Raw genomic sequence first — 14,338 nt, 5'->3', positions numbered from 1 at the left:
TGAAAGAATATTTTCAATAAACTGATTTCACTCGGATAAATTTGAGCATCTTCAGCAGATCATAACCTCATTCAGACAACGCTTTCAAGCTTTTTAATAATTCATTATCATTTCTCTTCGTAATGAACCATCTGTTTCAATCCTCGCCCCCCCCCCCAAAAAAAAAAAAAAAGTAGGTCCCAGTTCATCAAAACACAAGCACAACAAAACAGATTTACTTCAGGTGTTTATTAATACAAAAAGTGGAATACATGAGAGATCCATGGCTGAGAAAAAATAGAAAGTACAGAGCAAAAATTTATCAAACTATTAAAATTAGCAGAACTCATGGCCAGCCCCCCAAACAAAAACAAAAAAAATCAATAAACAGGTTTTGGCCATAAACAAAACTGTCAATTACAACAGAATAGATGTCTTACATGCTGCTTATTTCTATTCCCTGCCATCCTGCTGGGGTACTGTACTATTGATGCTGTCTTGTTGGCACAAATGGGCCATTAATAAGTGAGCAATAAAACAGTGAGGGCATCACATTCAATACCAATGCGTTTCCAACATATGTACACAAGCGCTTTGAACAGAGTTGAGTGGCACCAGAGGTCCTTGCCCCCATCTTTCATCCCCTATAGGGTTGGGGTGAAGGAGCAGGCAGAAAGAGTATGGTTAATACCTAGTGTAAGTACCCGCCCCAGCTTAAAGTACTGCAGATGCTGGAATCATCTGGGTGGAGTGAACTACAAAACGTGTAAACCCATTGACATGGAGCAGTTACTGAACACTTCTCTTTGCAGGATCTCTCTGCGTTCATCAAGACAATGTGTGCTGATACACATGAGATGACCCAGTGACAACAGCTCCACAAAACTGTGGCAATCCTCATACTTACTGCATCGATTTAAACATAGTGACCAGCTATTCTCGTAATCATCATGTAATCATAATAAATGTGAAGGTTTAGTGTAGTGTGCACGTTACCAGCATAAATTTAAGAGATGCTGCAGGTTTCACTCCAACATAAGGTGTAAGAAGACCAGCAGCAACATGGCTGACTGTATAACAGCATCTTATAAGCGTTACACAGGATTTTTGCTACATTTCAAAACTCTGCCTAGTCACGGATCGTGGTGCATATTGCTCGAGAGCACATTTGGTTTAGTCACAATTGCACAGTCGGTCCCATTTAATCCGAAATTCATACTCTTCAGATATCAGGGACAGGATTCTCCGATATCCCAGCCGTGTGTTTCTCAGCAGCGCGTAGTTTGCTGGCAGCGGAATTCTCTCTTCCCACTGCAAGCCAACGGGATTTCCAATTGACACCTTCCCACGCCACCGGGAAACCCATGGCGGGGGTGCACCATCGGCGGGAAAAGAGAATCCCAACAGCCTGAGAATTCCGCCCCAGATCAAAGCAATCTCCTCTGCACCCACTAAATTTGAAAGTTTAAACCTCTACACTCCCGACATGATGCTTTGTTAACTGATGGTTTCAGAGATAAAATGATGAAATTTCAACAATGAAAGCAAAATTGAAAAAGCAACTAAGATAGCTCTGTGATAGGCTGGCCACCCATCTGTCATTGTCTCTCCATCCATCAGGTACTGTCTCTGTTTTTTCACACTTCTTTTATGCTGTCCATCAGTGGCCATCACCATCAGTACAATACCCCAGACGAGAAACACACCCCTTCTTTTACATACCTGATCATTCCTTCAGTTGACATCTCTTCATCTCTTGGTGCTGGTCAATGCTTTTGGCCACCTCCCCACTAAAGTACTGAGCAGTAACACCAAAGGCTGGATCAACACTACCACTAAAACTACACTAACTATTCCACATAAAAAGGAATACTTCACATTCAAGTTAATTTGCACTCAATCTTTTTCTACTATTTGAATGCCCGTGGGGTCTTTAGCACAGCGGCTGGTTAACACATTTCAAATTGCTCTGTTTCCTGCTGGAAACCTGCCTCCAAACACGTTTTTCTACTTAAACACAAAAATTCTGGCTAGTGACACATAAAATTAAACCTGGTTTGGAAAGGTTGATTTGACTTCCGTTGCCCCTTCATTTTCAACAATTTAACAGAAATTTTATATTTTCATTACTTCAACATGAATACAGAGGTTACATATCAAGAAAATAAGAGTAGAATAAACAAAGAAGGTTTGGCTAGATAGAATGCAGTGTTAATTTTTTTTATTTCATTCAAAAGTGCATTCCCGTCTTCAGCACTCTATAAGCCATTGAAAGGGTCGCACCTAAACCAACCAACCAACACAAACCTCGCGATGGCTGGGGAAGAGGCAGCAGATAGGCGATGCTGTGCAAGATCCTGGAACCAGCAAAGATTCGGAAGTGCAGTAAAGCTGTACTCAGGTCAGGGCCACTGAGGGCGTACAACACACCGATGCCAATGAATGGAACAATGTTCTCCAGGTCATTCTGATGACATCTGCAGGGAGCAGAAACAAGCAGCACAGACTAAGCATTGATTTGTTCAAAAGAAGTTAGCAATTCCATCAATACACAGCAGAAATACAAAATGAATTACTAAAGTGTAACTTCAAATACAGGAAAATCGAATGGCACAGCAGTGAAAAGTTAGAATTAATATTGTAATGCAGTCATCACACTGGTGAAATGTAGTATTAGAGAGTCTGGAGAATCAACACATTTTCACGCTTTGGGTCTAACCAACTGCAGAAAGAATGGACTTTACAATAAGGTTAACTACTAGTGAAAAGGGGCAGCAAGGTGGCGCAGAGTTAGCACTGCTGCCTCACGGCACCACGGGTTAGGTCCCAGCCCAGATCACTGTCCGTGGAGGAAGTTTGCACATTCTCCCCTTGTCTGCGTGGGTCTCACCCCCACAACCCAAAAAGAATGTGCAAAGTAGGTGGATTGGCCACACTAAATTGCCCCTTAATTGGAAAAATTGCCCCTTAATTGGAAAAAAATAATTGGGTACGTTAAATCTTTTTTAAAATTACGACAATGAATGTTATGTTATACATCTCCTCAGCTGTTTTTAGCCAGTTATATGTCCATTGGCTTTATGTGGTCCACAAAACTCTTTGCATAGGGATCACAAACACATGGGATCTCGTGACCCTGAACAATCCTGCAGGGATACTGGCAAAGCAAAATAGTATTAAATCAGGTTACCACAGCGGGTTTGTTTAAGACAGCTTGTTTACAAAACTTTGCAGACTTCTTCACTGTTGGATCATCAATAAAGTGCAAAGTTTAAAAAATACAATGTTGTGCGATGCTTTCACTTAAGTTCCAACAATCTTCACAAAACATAACCAAATAAGTTAGAATATTGGCATAAATGACACTTGGGCAAATTGTTTTAGAGAAAATGGGTTTGGTTTTATGTTAAACATTTGAATCTTTGCTAAGAAATTTCACCTACACTTAATTAAAGTTCCTGACAAATATGAGAAAGCTATTGTTAACCAAAGTAGTTAGCGAGCTCCTTTGTTATCTTTATCAACATTACCACTACCCATTCATTGGAGAAAATCCAATATTAATCTGGCCCCGATTAGTATCAGCAAAATGTATTGTAGACCAATGCAAACCACTGCCCTCAATTATGAAGCATTTAATCTCTGCCCAGGGAGTGAACTTCTTAAATTACCCCTTCTCATTCCTGTTGGACCAGAAACAATTTGGATCAGCAGATTGGCTGGTTCAACCTGGGAAGCCAACGTGCAGACACTGAGAAATTCTGTAATCCCATTGCAGAAGGGTACTGTTTCCCGATGTGTTTCACTTATGTTCATGCTGAAATTGTAAACACTCAGCTGAATAAAAGCTGTCTGGGAGGCACGGTAGCACAGTGGTTAGCACTGTTGCTTTACAGCGCCGGGTCCCAGGTTCGATTCCCGGTTTGGATCACTGTCTCTCCAGTGTCTGCACGTTCTCCCCGTGTCTGTGTGGGTTTCCTCCGGATGCCCCTGTTTCCTCCCACAAGTCCCGAAAGCCGTGCTGCTAGGTTGTTTGGACATTTTGAATTCTCCCTCAGTGTACCCGAACAGGCGCTGTAGTGTGGCGACTAGGGGATTTTCACAGTAACTTCATTGCAGTGTTAATGTAAGCCTACTTGTGACAATAAAGATAATCAAACGGAACCAATTAGATCAATAACCAGGCCTAAACTCCTGCCCTATCCAAAATTCTCTCTCCTGACATTAGGTCACAGGTCATCTTGCAGAACCAGTCACCTTAAGGTAGAAGGCTTGCCATATCTCCCTTGTTTAAACAAGTGCCTAATCCGAAGTGCTCAAAGAACCCTTTTGGAAAATTACTCTAAGGAACCTGGATGTTTCCGTGCCGGCCTCCCCGAACAGGTGCCAGAATGTGGCGACTAGGGGCTTTTCACAGCAACTTCATTGAAGCCTATTTGTGACAATAAGCGATTATGTTATCTCCAGTTTACATTCTAATTTGCAAGAGCTTCCAACATAGTCAATGCCTATTTAGTGACAGACATCAAGCAGGAGATACAAAAGTCTGAAAATACGAACTAACAGATTCAAAAACAGCTACTTCCCCGCCGTTACCAGGCTCGTGAATGATCCTCTTAATGACTGAACGGATCTCTCCACGTATCTTCTCTACTGAGTAGTACTACACTCTATGTTTCGCCCGATGTCTGTGTCTATGTTTTTACATTGCAGATGTATTGTATATCCTATTGTTTTTCATGTATGGAACAATCTGTCAGGACTGTACGCAGAATACTTTCCACTGTACCTTGGTAGACGTGACAAACCCAAATCCAAAGGATCAAAAAAGTCCAGACCCCAGGCTTTGATCAGCTATGTCACTTACGGATAACCCCCAATCACCTTAGCTGCAGAATGATCAAATGTGTTACAAGTGAGGCTCATGTCACATTTCGCTTTGCGGCTGTGGCCAATTAAGGGATAAATAGGCCATGCGCTTGTAAGCTGCACCCATTGGCAATGGTACACAATATCCTTCATCCAAGGCATCGAGTAACATGGTAACCTGGCAATCTACGCAAATAACAGGCAGCTTTCAAAACCCTGGCTGAAATAAAGTTCAAAGTAATTTAGCATGAACCTTTTAAAATTAAAAATCTTGCATAGCTGTAACTTTAAAAAAATAGCAAGGAGAATTCTGAGTACAGCAGCGTTTTCAGTTGGCGTTATTTCATCAGATCTGCAGACTGGCGAACAGCAAGGAGTTTAATGGAACAGAGCAGCAAAGAATGGTGGGGTGGGGTTGGAGCGGCAAAGGTTAATACTCAGGCCATAACACAAGAAGAGCATTCCTCCGTCTGAAATTCCACTAAGGCAATAGTGAAGTGAAAATTTATCTTGGGCTTCGACAAGCACTTGGGCTGTCTCTCACCGAAAAGTCATTGCCAATTTTTTGAAGACCCTCGAATATAACAACATCCATAAGTCTCTCTGCAACTCCGTACAAAGGTCAAAAAGCACAACCACTTTGTTTTTGTCATATTTTTCAGCCTCCAAGTATAACCACATCACCCTATGGCTGCTGTAAAACTGGCACATTTGAAGCACATATATTAAAAGGCGCTTCACAGGGCTGTCAAAAGAAAATAAAAATTCACCCCAAGCCAAAAGGAGACGACTTTAGGCCAGGTGACAAAATGCAGCTTTTTAAAAGTGATTGAGGTAGGGAAAAATGCTCATTGTTTTGACATGTACAAGCTCGTTACATAAATACCAAGCCCCATAACTCCAGTGGAGACCAACGTAACACCATGGTCAGTGCACCTAGGGGTTGGTTTAGCACAGTGGGCTAAACAACTGGCTTGAAATGCAGAACAATGGCAGCAGCGCTGGTTCAATTCCTGTACCGGCTTCCCTGAACAAGCGCCGGAATGTGACAACTAGGGGCTTTTCACAGTAACTTCATTGAAGCCTACTTGTGACAATAAGCGATTATTATTATATTACATTATTATAACAGGATTCAAATCCAACTAGTACTCAATAAGTCTGACAGATCTATTGGTACTTACCAAAAATTGAACAGCTGGGAACCAGAATTCATGTATGAAATAAATGAAATATCTGCACAGGATGCCGAAAATATCAACCCTTCAATCTTGTAACTCAATATAAGCTACGGGTTTGATTGTAGCTTATCAAATATTTTTTGATGAAGAGTGTTATCAAAGCAATTAATATTAATTGATATATATTAAATCTGTGCTAAACAAGTCATTTCCAACAAAATGAGATTAGCTGTGGGCATGAAAAACTGGTAAGGAAAGCAGCAGAACAGAAATATGAATGGTTGCAATGAAGTCATTATGTTTTGACCATTACAAGCCTCACCTTCTCACACGCTCCACATCGGGATCAGTCCGCAAATATTTCCTGGCGTCGTCATCCTTTGCACCATGGGCCCTGGCATCTTCAGGATTGACAAACACCTGTTTGCAAATTGGTTATAAATTATTTGCCTGTGGATTGGGCCATGTCGATATACAAGTAGACTGGCCTCCAGTATAGAACCCATCTCTTGTGATGTGAAAATCTGAATTGATTCTAAATTTTTCTTGTACCCTGGAAGATGTGCAATTTTGAGTTCATGGAACACAGGAAATCCCCAGGATCTATTGCTGAACAGACAACTTGCTGTTGAAAGCACAGCCTTAAAGTTTGATTATATGCATTTAGTTATTTGGTGCCTCTAAATCACACAAGCACCTTACCCACTCGAATATCATTCATAAAGCAAATCATAACTGAAAGCAAGCTTCTTGCTGGGCTTAATAAATTAATGCTCCAGGAAGAGTTGGGAATTTAAGATACAAACCGTCCAAAGCATCAGAAATTAGTCTCTAACCGAACATGGGCATCCATGTATAGCTTTTCGCCCAGAAGGTGTGGATGCCAACGGCTATAAATGGACATGACAGGTGTCAAATAACAGCAAGGAAGTCACTTCACTCCTACTGGAATGGGATTTATAAAGATGTGATTATTGGGGCAGCACAGTAGCCTTGTGGATAGCACAATTGCTTCACAGCTCCAGGGTCCCAGGTTTGATTCCGGCTTGGGTCACTGTCTGTGTGGAGTCTGCACATCCTCCCAGTGTGTGCGTGGGTTTCCTCCGGGTGCTCCGGTTTCCTCCCACAGTCCAAAGATGTGCAGGTTAGGTGGATTGGCCATGATAAATTGCCCTTAGTGTCCAAAATTGCCCTTAGTGTTGGGTGGGGTTACTGGGATAGGGTGGCGGTGTTGACCTTGGGTAGGGTGCTCTTTCCAAGAGCCGGTGCAGACTCGATGGGCCGAATGGCCTCCTTCTGCACTGTAAATTCTATGGGTGAGATCTACCGGCCGCATTACGCCCGAAAGGCCATGTGGCGCAGAATGACCCGGAGATGTCGGGTGATTCCTCTTCCAGGATCTAACTTGCTCTCCACGTCTTGTGAAATCTAACACAATCTCACGAGACACGTCGCAATCTGAATCCTGCCATTGTGAGTGGAATCACTTTTTGGCAAATCTACATATTAGAGTGAGACAGGTAGTCTTTTTTAATAATCTTTATTGTCACAAGTAGGCTTACATTAGCATTGCAATGAAGTTACTGTGAAAAGCCCCTAGCTAGTCTCACTCTAACATGCACTCCCACAATCTACTCAAGTTGTGGTATATAATAAACAACAATAATAGTAATTATAATAATAGCTTATTGTCATAAGTAGGTTTCAATGAAGTTACTCTGAAAAGCCCCTAGTCGCCACGTTCCGGCACCTGTTCAGGGAGTCCGGTATGGGAATTGAACCCACGCTGCTGCCTTGTTCTGCATTACAAACCAGCTGTTTAGCCCACTGTGCTAAACCAGCCCCGGCACCTCCCGTGCCTTGGAGATCTTGGGCGAGCACCATTCAGTTTTGGTCTCCACAAACGGGGACCAGATGAACGGCACTCGTGGGGGTCTCCCAGGGGATCGGAGTCCCCCAGGCGCAAGCCCCCTGGCGAATGGAGCTCTTTAGTGTAGGAAACAGGTTAATGTACGGCCTCGGCCACACCTTCCCTGCTGAGGTCCCCTATCTATACAAATGGACGTTTGAGAGCAGTGTTCCTCGGTGCACCGAGAATCACTCGGCTAATTGCATGCACTACACCCTTCCCATTTGGGTAGATCATGCCCTATTTCTATAAAATATTGTTCATCATTAAACTGCAAATGTTATGACTTTGTGAACAATGCACAAACCGACTAAAGGCACGTGTTAACTGATACACAAGATTAAGGGCAGATAAGAGTTGTAGCTCAGGCACTCAATATAAAGCAAAGTGCTATTATAAGGCATTCAAAGCTTATTATAATTAAATAGAAATAGGAATGTTTTAGTTATACTGAGCAACCAAATAGGCCATGTTTTTGCATACACACCTACTTCAACAGATAAATCATAGAATCCCTACAGTGCAGAAGGATGCCCTCCAGCCCATCGAATCTGCACCGATCTACTCCACCCTATGCCCTTAACCTAACCTGCACATTCCTGGACACTAACAGGCAATTTAGCATGGCCAATCCCCCTAACCTGCACATTATTGTGGGAGGAAATCCACACAGACACTGGGAGAACATGCAAACTCCACACGATCACCCATGGTCAGAATCAAACCCAGGTCCCTGGCGCTGTGAGGCAGCAGTGCAAATCATTGTGCAACCCGTTCTCTGAATTGGTAATTTTTCTATAAAAATATGAATCAATGATGTAGGTAAGACGACAAGATTTTATGGATTGTTTTTGGAAACAATCACAAAAGGTGGGCAGACTGTGACAGCATTGGAGGGGGCAGTAAAGGATGATAAGGATTTCAGGGGTTTGATTGGACATATTCCTTGGCAAGACTGGTTGAAAAAGTAGGGCTTGAACTGGAAGCCCTGCTTGGAGAGTGCTGAGACTGTTCAGGAAAATACAGCTTCAGGAGTTAGGGTCATTCAGTTTACCGAACTTGGAAATTGGGGGGGGGGGGGGGGAGTGATGGCAGCAAGAGAAGAATCACATTAGTCAAACTTCATGGGAGAGAAAAAGTTTCCTGGGAGTTGTGCATTACAGCGGGCTCGGGGACACAGGAAACTAAGAAGACTAATTACCAGTGCGATAGTTATCAAGTGGAGATGCAACAGAATTTTTGAACAGCTGGAGATAAGTGACAACCGCTGTTTGAAGGCAACTTCGGAGGATGTGGAGCCAGGGGAAAGGTGGCGACAAGCAAGAGATGTTTCTGCATCTAGGGGGAAGTGGAGAAGGGTGTAAGAGAATGTGGACAGAAGGGGCGTATTGCCTGAAAACAGGGCAGGAGCTGGTTGTGAGAGAACACAGCAAGCTGAGAGAGACAGCCAGAGTTCACAGAGATTAGGAGGGTGGAGCTATTGAGAACAGCAGCAGCTAAAACAGGAGATAAAAGTTCAGAGTCCGTCACGTTGGCAGACTGACATAACCAGTTGTTGCATAGAAGCTGCAGGACTGGTATGATCAAGCTGAAGGCAGAAAAGTCATGCAAATACCAAAAAGGCAGGTCCAGAAGTGTTGCACTTGACGCCAAGTCCACGTTAGGCAGCCTCCCTGAATCACGAGGCTTCTCTCAATTGTTGCGAAATACATGCATCAGGAAATAGTTTTTTTTTTAAAAAGGAACAAAACAGTGGGCAGAGTTACAGCTGTATTTTAACGCAGCAGATTGTTTAACGGCGGCTGTTGGATCTTACCTTACGAGTCACTCTGAAGTAGCCTGTCAGGGGTCCCATTAACAGCATCTTGAGCAGCACGATGGTGCTGTACGTGGAATAGGCGAGGAAGACCTCATTGTCAAACAACTCGGACATTTCCAAATCAGGCGTGAACCTGGGGAAAGAAAACTACAGTAAAAATAAAAAATCGAGTAAGGACGAGTTAATAAACACCAAGCACTCAACCACCTGACACCCACCTTTGAGCTCTGCTCCTCTCCTCTGCTACTCAGAGAGCTCAACTCACTGCTCGTAACTTTGTTACGAGGGAAGGGGGCGGGGGGGGGGTGGTGGCGGTGGAGGTCCGGGGCCGATGGGATACTGGAGGACTGGACTCCTCCCATTAAACTGCAGCCTCCCATTAAACAGAGTTTTTATAAATCTCGTAGCTACCGGTTATTGGTTCAGGCTCGATGCTTCAGCACTAACAGTATTTCATTTTGCTTTACAATAATGTAAAGTGACATTGGAAAAGGGTGTGATTTGCAAGTTTGAGAAATGTTGGATCCTCCTGTTCCACTTCTTGCCAGTTGTAAAGGCTCCCTGATTTTAAGGGGAGGGCTGGCTGCTCTGTTTCTAACTCATTTTGACCCGACCAGAAAGTTGCCAAGTAAGGGGAAAAGTACTTTTTTTTTTTGGGGGGGGGGAATATTTTTATTAAAACTTTTAAACAATTTTAGTACAAAACCAACAAAAAAAACCACTAACAATTAAACAGTAAGAATCCTCCCCCTCCCCCACCTTCCCTTACAAAAGTAAAACTTAACGTGGTAAACCACTGTTGCATCTATATTAGGTGATGTATAGTAGGACCTGTACTACAGGTACGACGGTAGTCCCTGCCTGCTGGCTCCGCCCAGTAGGCGGAGTATATATATGTGTGTCCTCTGTGCAGCAGCCATTTTGTCAGCTGCTGGGAGGCCACACATCTTAGAGCAATAAAGCCTCAGTTGTATTCAACTCTCGACTTTGTGCAATTGATCGTGCATCAATTTATTGCTCTAAAGATTTTCAGAAGATGGACCTCTGTATCAAGCTGGATCACCTGCAGCTGGATCTGCAATCAAGCGACGCCAAATACGACTTTGAGTATTGGCTAGCTTGTTTCGAGGCGAACATCAACTCGGTGCCAAGCCCTGTTCCGGAGGCTCAGAAAATACAGATACTGTACTCGAGGTTGAGCTCCGTCTTTCCGCTGATCCAGGACGTGCCAAACTATGCCGAAGCCATGGCGCTACTCAAAGAAAATTACGCCCAGAAGACGAACACGCTCTTCGTCAGACACGTACTCGCCACTCGCTCTCAACTCCCTGGTGAGTCCATAGAGGACTTCTGGCCAGCCCTAATCCCACTAGTCCGGGACTGTGACTGTCAGGCCGTTACGGCCATGGAACATTCAAACCTCCTTATGCGGGACGCTTTTGTTACGGGGATTGGGTTGGACCTCATATGCCAGCGACTTCTAGAGGGGGCCACGCTCGATCTCACAGAGATAAAGAAGCTAGCGCTCTCTATGACGGTCGCCTCGCGCAATATCCAGGCCTACATCCCCAGCCGCGCGGCCCACCCATCCTACGCATCGTGGACCCCACATACGGCATCCCCAGCGGGGGCCTTACCCAGCCAATACGCCTGCGCCACCCGTCAGCCAGCGAACCCCGGGGGTCCCCGATGTTACTTTTGCAGCCAGCAGAAACACCCTCGTCAATGCTGCCCGGCCCGCGCTGTCCTTTGTAAGGCTTGCGGTAAGAAGGGGCACTTTGCCGCTGTGTGCCAGGCCCGCACAGTCACCGCATCGCCCCCACCCCCCTCATTTACGGACAATATGCGCTGCCATCTTCACCTGACCATACCACGTGCGGCCAGTGGGCGTCGCCATCTTCTCCCCCTCAAAGCGCGGCCAGTGGGCGCCGCCATCTTCCCCAGGAAGTCCACATCCGGGGTGTCGCTCCTGACTTGGCTCACAGCTCCAGGACCCTTCCTTCTCCGTAGGCACGTCCGAATCCACAAGGCGGACCCGTTGGTGGAGAGGGTGCAGTTGCTCCATGCGAACCCCCAGTATGCTTACATGGCGTACCCCGATGGCCGCCAGGATACTGTCTACCTCAAGGACCTGGCACCAGAAGGTTCCCCACACACACACACCTCCGGCCCGGCACCACCCTCCCCTCCCCTGGCGCTCCCAGCAGCAACCCCCCCCCCAGGATGATCCGTCCTCCCCCTGCCAACGCCCGAGGATGAAGAGGATTTCGGCACACTCCCAGAGTCACCGAAGACCAGACCAGCATCGGCATCGCCGCCACCACTGCGTCGCTCCCAGCAGTTCATCAAGGCCCCGGACCGGTTGAATCTCTAACTGGTCCACTGGACTTCAAAAGACATTTTTTTTCTCACAAAAATTGTACATGTAAAATTCAGTTGTTGTATATAATTCTCCACCACCCCCGCCGGACTCAATTTTAACAGGGGGTGAATGTGGTAAACCACTGTTGCACCTATATTAGGTGATGTATGGTAGGACCTGTACTACAGGTACGACGGTAGTCCCTGCCTGCTGAATCCGCCCAGTCGGTGGAGTATAAATATGTGTGTCCTCCGTGCAGCAGCCACTTCGCCAGCTGCTGTGAGAGGCCACACATCTTAGAGCAATAAAGCCTCAGTTGTATTCAACTCTCGTCTTTGTGCAATTGACCGTGTATCACTTAGTTACCAAGTCCCCCTATCCATCCTGTTCCCCCCACCCCCCAAAGCTAACAGTGACCAGCTCTTTAAACAATATAAACGGCTGCCATCTACGGTAATACCCTACCACTGACCCTCTCACAGTAAGCTTCTTGAGATGTAAAAACTCTATCAAGTCACCCAGTCATGCCGAGGCGCTTGGTGGTATAATCAACCTCCAGCCCAAGAGGGTCCGCTTCCTTGTCATCAGTGATGGATACCAAGGGACAATTTTATCATGCCCAATCCACATAACTCCTAGTCCCTCTACTCAAATCTCCATGCTAACCAATGCTCTCTACCCATCCTATCACCCATTAAAGTCCCTGTGTCAACTTAGTGCCAATGCATGCCAACCCATGATCCCCTTATCCTCATGACTCCTTATAGCAGCTATGTCAACTTAACATCAACTTATGTCAAACCCTTTGCCTTAGACCTCCATGGCAACACACCTGATATCTCATGGGCAGACCTCAGGAGCCATGCTGGGATGAAATTAAATATATAGTTCCCTGGTAAATTGAAGAAAAAGGAGACATGCTGTGAAAGCTTTTCATCTTGCAGTCGTTGGGTCAGACAAAAGAATACCAAATTTCAAAGGGGACAACAATGTACACTATTTAGTGATTGATTGACAGGTAGACTTTGTTTTGTCAAGGTGTTGTCATGGATAATGCACCAGGGAATGCTTATCCCTAAACATTTGTTGAAATTTGAAAAAGACAAGGCAACACAAATAAGTTGAAACATTGCCCTGGGAAAGCACCAGGGTACTGTTATTCCCCATGCTTTTGTTTAATTGAAAAAGTTGCAATGCCTGGACATGTTCCTTCTGCTTGCAGAGGACAGGTCCCTGTGTATGAATAGCTTCTAGCAAGCATAAATGAGCCACATTGTGAGCCCAACTGATAATCTTAAATCGATTGTTAGTATAATTCTTGGCAGATTTGGGACTGTTTAGTAAGTGCTGTCCTATTGCAAAACCACATCCAATATTTGACACTATGTTCTGAATTTTGTAAACAGGATCTAGTTGAGTATGGTCAGTACTCTGCTTGTTGTGAACAGCTGAAGGGTCATGCTGTTTGATATAACGACCAGTTGTTAGGATGTGTAGACTACATACCTGGCATCACACTGGCACTGATTTTCATAGACCACGTTACTCATTTGTGTGGTGGGCAGAATGACTTTTTAGCATGATGGCAGAATCCTGTTAGAGAATACCACTCTTGTTGCTACTGCATAGAATATCCTGAAACAGCTAGCTTCGCCTGTTGCTCAAATGTTTGAAACATCTTCCCCTTCCCCTTTGAGGAAGTGACAGTTAATTGATGAGGGAAGGGCTGTAGATGTCATATACATGGACTTCAGTAAGGCGTTTGATAAAGTTTCCCATGGCAGGTTGATGGAAAAAGTGAAGTTGTATGGGGTTCAGGGTGTACTAGCTAGATGGATAAAGAATTGGCTGGGCAACAGGAGACAGAGAGTAGTGGTGGATGGGAGTGTCTCAAAATGGAGAAAGGTGACTAGTGGTGTTCCACAGGGATCCGTGCTCGGACCACTGTTGTTTGTGATATACATAAATGATCTGGACGAAGGTATAGGTGGTCTGATTAGCAAGTTGCAGATGATACTAAGATTAGTGGAGTTGCAGATAGCGAGGAGGACTGTCAGAGAATACAGCAAAATATAGATAGATTGGAGAGTTGGGCAGAGAAATGGCAGATGGAGTTCAATCCAGGCAAATGCGAGGTGATGCATTTTGGAACATCTAATTCAAGAGCGGACTATATGGCCAATGGAAGAGGCCTGGGGAAAATTGATGTACAGAGAAAT

General features: G+C 44.7%; 1 protein-coding gene across 2 annotated transcripts; it reads right to left on the bottom strand.

The window, feature by feature from the left end:
- Positions 1–213: 213 nt before the first annotated feature.
- Positions 214–10,074, bottom strand: LOC140388091 (microsomal glutathione S-transferase 1-like). 2 transcript variants are annotated; one of them, XM_072471728.1, is made up of 4 exons: positions 9,976–10,074; positions 9,755–9,890; positions 6,352–6,449; positions 214–2,456 (listed from the first exon to the last, which is right to left on the bottom strand). In XM_072471728.1, the coding sequence occupies exons 2-4, from the start codon at positions 9,869–9,871 to the stop codon at positions 2,210–2,212; spliced, it is 462 nt and encodes a 153-aa protein (XP_072327829.1). In that variant the 5' UTR covers positions 9,872–9,890; positions 9,976–10,074; the 3' UTR covers positions 214–2,209. The 2 variants fall into 2 exon arrangements, with proteins under 2 accessions (XP_072327829.1, XP_072327830.1); XM_072471729.1 differs by having other exon boundaries at positions 9,755–9,904; positions 9,976–10,051.
- Between the last annotated feature and the right edge of the window lie 4,264 nt (positions 10,075–14,338).

This window comes from Scyliorhinus torazame, chromosome 13, assembly GCF_047496885.1.
Source record: "Scyliorhinus torazame isolate Kashiwa2021f chromosome 13, sScyTor2.1, whole genome shotgun sequence".
In the NCBI taxonomy this organism is placed as follows: Eukaryota; Metazoa; Chordata; class Chondrichthyes; order Carcharhiniformes; family Scyliorhinidae; genus Scyliorhinus; species Scyliorhinus torazame.
This window is presented reverse-complemented; position numbering and strand designations above follow the sequence as displayed.

What these genes read in the sequence shown, in the direction of transcription:
- LOC140388091 (XM_072471728.1), bottom strand. Translation starts at nt 9,871, where the DNA reads ATGTCCGAGTTGTTTGACAATGAGGTCTTCCTCGCCTATTCCACGTAC. An exon ending in ACTTCAGAGTGACTCGTAAG is followed by an intron (nt 6,450 to 9,754) that starts GTAAGATCCAAC and finishes ATTTGCAAACAG; the next exon opens with GTGTTTGTCAATCCTGAAGA. An exon ending in GATGTGGAGCGTGTGAGAAG is followed by an intron (nt 2,457 to 6,351) that starts GTGAGGCTTGTA and finishes TGCTCCCTGCAG; the next exon opens with ATGTCATCAGAATGACCTGG.